Source organism: Tachysurus fulvidraco, chromosome 5 (assembly GCF_022655615.1).
Source record: "Tachysurus fulvidraco isolate hzauxx_2018 chromosome 5, HZAU_PFXX_2.0, whole genome shotgun sequence".
Lineage (NCBI taxonomy): Eukaryota > Metazoa > Chordata > Actinopteri > Siluriformes > Bagridae > Tachysurus > Tachysurus fulvidraco.
This window is the reverse complement of record NC_062522.1, coordinates 14,015,820-14,022,889: the sequence shown is the minus strand read 5'-3', so window position 1 is coordinate 14,022,889 and position 7,070 is coordinate 14,015,820. Positions and strand designations below refer to the sequence as shown.

General features: G+C 34.9%; 1 protein-coding gene across 2 annotated transcripts; it reads left to right on the top strand.

Annotated features, from left to right (window-relative positions):
- The first annotated feature begins 1,728 nt into the window (after window positions 1-1,728).
- Window positions 1,729-6,728, top strand: barhl2 (BarH-like homeobox 2). 2 transcript variants are annotated; one of them, XM_047813287.1, is made up of 4 exons: window positions 1,729-2,742; window positions 4,573-4,798; window positions 5,356-5,676; window positions 5,794-6,728. In XM_047813287.1, the coding sequence occupies exons 1-4, from the start codon at window positions 2,220-2,222 to the stop codon at window positions 5,876-5,878; spliced, it is 1,155 nt and encodes a 384-aa protein (XP_047669243.1). In that variant the 5' UTR covers window positions 1,729-2,219; the 3' UTR covers window positions 5,879-6,728. The 2 variants fall into 2 exon arrangements, with proteins under 2 accessions (XP_047669243.1, XP_027003013.1); XM_027147212.2 differs by lacking the exon at window positions 5,794-6,728 and having other exon boundaries at window positions 5,356-5,786.
- Window positions 6,729-7,070: the final 342 nt, after the last annotated feature.

Sequence of the window (7,070 nt, the reverse complement as noted above, 5' to 3'; positions counted from 1 at the left end):
AGCAAAATATCAGTGTTGTTAAACATCATATAACTTAAGCAATAGGAATACAAATTCCTACTTTCTGACCTTTCAAAATTAAAATGTGAAATTTCGAATTAATATACAATCTGCTCAAATCAGGCCAAATTAATATTCACGACAAAGTGCAAAGGAATAACAGTAAGTGTCGTTTTGCCTTACAGCATAGACGAGTGCTTTCATGTATAAGCCAATGTTGGGGGTGGTGGTGGTGGTGGTGTTGGGGGGGGGGGGTGTTGGTGGCGGAAAAGTTTAAACAAACCCATGATGATGATGATGATGATGATGATGATGACGACGATGATGATGATCAACATCACCATCTTTGTCGTCTCCGCCATCAGAATCCCATGTCGGCCGATCAGCAAAATATGTCTCAGATGGGTTTGGTCACCGGAAAACAACACAAGGAAGCAAATCTAAATAAAAAATGAAAGAGAGCTGGAACACTACTAAATGTCTCCTTTATTTTTCTAAGAAATTGGCCTCAACTAAAGGAAGCAACGTCCTAAAGTTAAGGACCATTAATTTGTCTAAGGTTTCTGAAAATAGTCCTCCTTTGTAATGACAAAGCTCACTTTGCTCCTTTCTCTTACATTTTAAATTTGCGATGTAATATTTAAATAAACTTGTATATTAATTAATCAGAGCCTTCATGACTGGCTGCAGGCCTGTAATAACCACGTGACGACTGATGGTTTCTGTGTCCTTCCATATAAGATATTAAACTAGGCTCGTATTACTAAACCTACAGCGTTGTGTCATTTTAGATAATGAATTAAACCCGATTTATTTATTTATTTATTTATTTATTTATTTATTTATTTATTTATTTGCGTGTTCATTTTTTGGGGGGTTAGGGTTCAGATGAAGAATGGCAGTAAAGTGTAAAATAATCTCCAACATTTCTTTTCCCTGAGCTATTTTATAAAGCTGTACTTTCACTCAAAGGCTGTGACACATACTATATATCATCTCATCACACTGTCCAAAACCTGAGTCTCTCTGATCATTATCTTGAAATATAAGTAATAAAAATAAATAAAATAAATGATATACGATTTATTATTTTTATTATTATAACGAACTATTATTTGTCCCTTAAGATCCTCACTGAAGAAGAACTTAGTTGTGACGTAATTATAAGTCAAGAGTCCAAGTCATACTATAGTCAAATATGCACTAAAGTATTAAATCACTAAAAACATAATACTTATAAAAATTAAACTATTTCTATTACACACATTTAAGACCGTTTTATTCAGCCACACTTGTAGTTTAAACTGTTTAGCTTGTAGAAACCGTGCGTAATCATTAATATGATATTATAGTGCACACAATGTTTTAGAAGTGTTCGCTGTTACGCTGTTAAAGCGTTTTAAGGCTTTTTAACTGTAGCTATATTGTTAAAAAAAAGACCATTTGGATTTCTCAGGCTCCAAATTGTTAAGATCAAGTAAAATTTCTCGGATTGGTTAGAGGCAGGTGCTGCTCACCACGAGACCAATCAGAAGAGAGAGGGGGAGCGCAAGGAGTGTGTCTGTGTTCTAATGTGCTATAATAAAGGAGAAAAAAATCACTGGCTCCCCCCTTCTGACGTCAACGTAGGAAATCATTGTAGAGCATCAACTGGGGAGGATTTCTAGCAAAAAAAAAAAAAAAAAAAAAAAAAAAAAAAAAAAGAGGGAGAGTTGATGTCGAGGAGTTAGAAAGCACAGAAAGCGCAACTTTTGGGAGGGAGAGAAAGAGAGCGCGATATAGAGAGACAGATCGAGAGAGAAGAGAGAGAAAGAGAAATAAAGTTCAGGCACCAGTGCAAAAGGACGTGGAGCTACACAAGAGCCAGCTGCTTTTTACACATTTCATACTGAACGCAAACGCATCCTGGGAGGACTTGATGTGCATCACAATCTTTTATATATCTTAACAAACTTACAAGGATTTTTGTTTTCCGGCTTGTTTTCTTCGTTTAGTCGAGTGCTGCGCAAAGCTTCCAAATCATTGTGATGCGTTTATTTTACAAGGATTAATAAACATATTGCGCACTTTTTTTGTTTGTTTTTCAAGCATCAGCTTACGTTTAATCACATCTAATTGCGCACTCCATAATTCTTTAATGAATTGATGGGGAAGAAACTCCCGGTTATGCAGACTCCTTAAGTCAACGTCGCTTTTTTTCTTTTTTCTTTTTTAATGCCATGGAAGGATCCAGCGCGTCCAGTTTTGGAATAGACACCATTTTATCTTCCGCCGGTTCCTGCAGCTCGGCGCTCGCGATGATGGACGGAGACTTCCGGGCGGCGGATTTCCGGAGCCGCGCGACGCCTTCGCCCTGCTCGGATGTAGACACGGGCGCAAGGAGCCCTTCGTCCCCGATCTCTGTCACTGCGGAGCCGCCTGAACCGCATCCGGTGCAAGACGGCCTTCATCATCATCTCCATCATCACCATTATCATCCGGTGGCCCAAAATCCGGCCGCATGCGCCCCGCGGACCGCCACCTCCTCTTTTTTGATCAAGGACATTCTGGGCGACGGGAAGCCGCTGGCAGCGTGTGCGCCCTACAGCGCGAGCCTCGCACCCTCCCCGCAGCACCAGCGTCAGCATCATCACGCTCCGAAAGCAGAGAGCGCGGACTGTCTCACCCCAAAAGCGGAGCACGACGAACACGGGGGGAAAACAGAAAAAAGAGAGGACATTCACAACGACACAAAATGCAACGGTAAGATAAGACCTATTAATGTTCGCCTTGGTGGAAATAATAGTTAAAAATAATAGTTATTATAATAATGAATGAAGAGTAATAATCAAAGGAAACGGCAAGTATACCTGATTCGATTCGGGAATGTTTTATTACCTGGAGACAGAAGACTGATTGGATTTCTCAATGCTGAAATGTTTTATTACGTTTTGCAAACATGACAAATATTATTTGTATGTAAAACTACAGCTACAGTGTGCATTTTGCAAATGCAGTGATATCAGACAAGTAAATCAGCAGTATTACGTATATAATACTTATATAATATTTAATACATGCTTAATTTTAATTTACATACAGGGTTAATTAACAGCTATAGAAAAGTGATGTTAGACATTATTTTTAAATGTCTGTCGTCTGTAATGTGGTTTATAGTATTATAATAGTTTATATTATTGTATTATTGTTTGTAATATAAGTCTTCCAATACGAAATTCCAAATTCTTACTTTTTATTGCATTGTAGAATTGTACCATTGCTCTGATACCATACTGAAAAAGTGAACATATTGTGTTATTATTATTATTATTATTATTATTATTATTATTATTATTATTATTATAAATTTAAATATTAATATAGAAATTGTGCAATGCAAAACGCCGGGAAGGAATTAACACCTCTAGTGTTGGGTTAACGCCAGCCTTGTTAAATTAACACATGCAATGATCAAGTATTATGTTTGGTGTTGAATTAATAGCTCTTTAATTGATGTCGGTCCAAGTATACTCATATAATGAACACTGTAACTGTTAAGTCAAAACTGTTTTTTTTTTAACTCTAGTGTCAAAGTCTCTGTTCTTTTTTGTTTTTAATTAACGAATTATTATTCTTTATATATAACAATGCATTATTATTATTATTATTATTATTATTATTATTATTATTATTATTATTATTATTATTATTATTATTATTATTATTACGACGACTACTACTACTACTACTACTACTACTACTACTACTACTACTACTACTATATTACTAAAATATTTAGGGAAAAATATTGCAAACTTTACATCTAAAATGTCTATCTAAGATGCACCCATATATAAAGATATAAATTTAAGTGGAAAAATAGGAGAAATAAAAAACAAAACAAATGAGAAACAAAATTTAAATGTGCAGCATTGTACTGAAATGCTTTTCTATACTTCAATTTAACATTTAACATTTAACAATCATGCTAACACCACAATAAATATATATTTTTTCATTTAAAATTTTCTCTGTTTATATTAGTAGTTTTGTCCTGTAAGAGATTCAAAACACACCATTCGTCACTGTCACTGAGTTTGTCTGATATTAGCATAACAGAAGCTGAAACAGATGTAAAGCCTCCCTGGTGGGTCAATTAGAGAGATTATTGTTCTTCCTGGAGGGAGGATCACAAACAGAAAAAATGATACAAATAGACATGGATCGAACAATCGACTTTTTCTTAATGTTTCCGAAAAGAAAGATTTTTAATACTTTATAAACATTTTGTTTTCAGTTAACCATGAATTTAAATGTTGGTGACTCCATTCGTGTCCAGACTACTCTTTCAGAAACTTATCAGTAGTAAACAATCACATTTTATTTAATGTAAATTAAATTAAATTAAATTTGTTTTAACTTTAAATACAACTCGCTCAATGATCTATATAATTTGGAACATGTGAATTGTTGCAATCGAAGAAATTGCAGTTGTATTTTTTTAAGCAATTTTTAACACTAATAATAATAATAATAATAATAATAATAATAATAATAATAATAATAATACCATCACATTGAATGCATTTTTAGGAACAAAAGAAGAGGGTGATCGGGAAATCTCGAGCTCCAGAGACAGCCCTCCTGTACGCGCTAAAAAGCCGCGGAAAGCGCGAACAGCCTTTTCGGACCATCAGTTGAACCAACTGGAGCGCAGCTTTGAGCGCCAGAAGTACCTGAGTGTGCAGGACCGCATGGACTTGGCAGCGGCGCTTAATCTCACCGACACACAGGTCAAGACCTGGTACCAGAACCGACGGTGAGCACAGATAGCGTTTCTTTCTTTTATTGAATTTATCTGTTACATTTAAATGCTGAATAAATTATAGGAAATTCTTAATATTATTACTTCTTAACACCACCACCACCACCACCAACACCACCACTACTACAACTAGTACTAATGAAGTTCAGTATATTTATTTAGATTTTTTGTAGAAATATAGTTGCATTGTTTTATTCAACTTTCGTTATATCTGGGGCTTTTAAATCTACAGCGCCCGAAAGACTAAAGTCAACGTTTGTACTTTTATACGCAAACATCTAAATTGTCGCAGAACTAATTCTGATCCTTATCGCTACAGATATATAGATAAATAATAAAAAAAAACCCTCTCAATTATTTATTTTTCAACTTTCAATCACATTTCTCATATGAAACCAAAACTTTTTCGTCTTGTAAAAATTATTAACATTTATGCAGAAGATGTCACGAACAACTAAAAAACATAATAATAATAATAATAATAATAATAATAATAATAATAATAATAATAATAATAATAATAATAATAAATGTTGCTGATCTGATCTCAGGACGAAGTGGAAGCGGCAGACGGCGGTGGGTTTGGAACTGCTTGCGGAAGCAGGCAGCTACTCGGCGCTGCAGCGGATGTTTCCTTCACCATATTTCTACCCACCCGGGCTTTTAGGCTCTGTGGACGGAACAGCAGCAGCGGCGGCGGCGGCAGCAGCGATGTACAGCAGTGTGTATCGGAACAGCGCACCGGCGCCGCATCCCGCAGCCACTCTGCACAGACCGCTCGTGCCGCGCGTGCTAATTCACGGCCTGGGCGCGAGCGGGCAACCGGCACTCAACCCGCTGGGGAACCCTGTTCCTGGCACGCCGCATCCTCGGTAAAAAAAAGTACAACAGAAAAAAAAAAATCAATGAAAAAAAGACATTGGAGAGCGAGAACTGAATCAGACTGAAAGCGCTGTTTTTTTTTTTTTTTTTTTTTTTTTTTGTGAAAGGACACGAAGCGCTTTTTCTCCAAGACAGAACACTAAAATACCGTTTTATCGAAGAACAAGAAGACGACGAAGTGTTATTATTTAATATGGACCATGCATTTCTGAGTTCTGGCCTTGCACACAAAAGGTGACTGTTCACATGACGGATTGTTGTTTTGATTTTTTTTTCTTTTTTGTACAAATACACTTATACTACTAAATAAATGTAAATTTTATTAGAGGCGCAGAAAAAGGTTGAATAAAGACAGAATACTAAAAGCAAAAGTTATATGGGATGCTTTTTAACGAAAGTCGTTTACAGAAATTACAATTTCACTCTTTAAAAAAGTCAGGTACGTTTATTAACAATCTGATAACATGTTCAATTAATTTCAAATGAAATCAAAACAATTCATAAATAAATCTACTTACGCAAATGTATTGTTCCCCTGCAAATAAATCGAATGACTTCAAACACCACGGAATTAGGTTTTGTAAACTACACATAACTTTTTAAACATATTTTAACTATTACATTCCTGCTAAATCTTTTTAAACAAAGTTAAACGTACTTTATTTCTGGTATTTTTTTCCCAAACAAATTAAATGAACATGAGTTTGATGCAATTAAAAAGAATCGGTTTATAGAATTCAGTCCATTCAGAGCAGACTTCAAAGCTAATTAAAGTTCATTTCATCTAGTCAGCTAACCACAGGATTTTTGCAATTATGATACCAAGTAAATATGTTTGGGTTTTTTCTTTGCTAGTTGCTGAGGATTATATAAGATGTATGAATATGAGTCGGAGACATGGGCCTACTGTTTGGACAGAGAACTGCGGGTTCTGTTCTCCTTTAGCTTTATTTTAAACAAACAACTTCATTACCACATCATTTCAAAGCAACGCATTCTGGCTGAAATTTATTCTGAAACAAACAAACAAAACAACAACAACAACAACAACAACAACAACAAAAACTCCCATTCGCAGCATTAGTGTGTGGTCAAAAAGAATGATTCACAGCAGACAAATGAAGGAATTAAAAATTTTAACTTGGACTTCAGTAAATAATAATAATAATAATAATAATAATAATAATAATAATAATAATAATAATAATAATAGGTATATATTATCTAATTATTTTGAATAATTAAAAGGTTTTAGCATTGAGGCTAGATTTTAATATAATAACATGCTCTTGGAAACAGTTTATAAACGAATCAGGTGGAAATTGTACCTTTGTTTTTATTTAAACCGTATATGGTGCTTATCAAGTGGGATATTAAGTTCGTC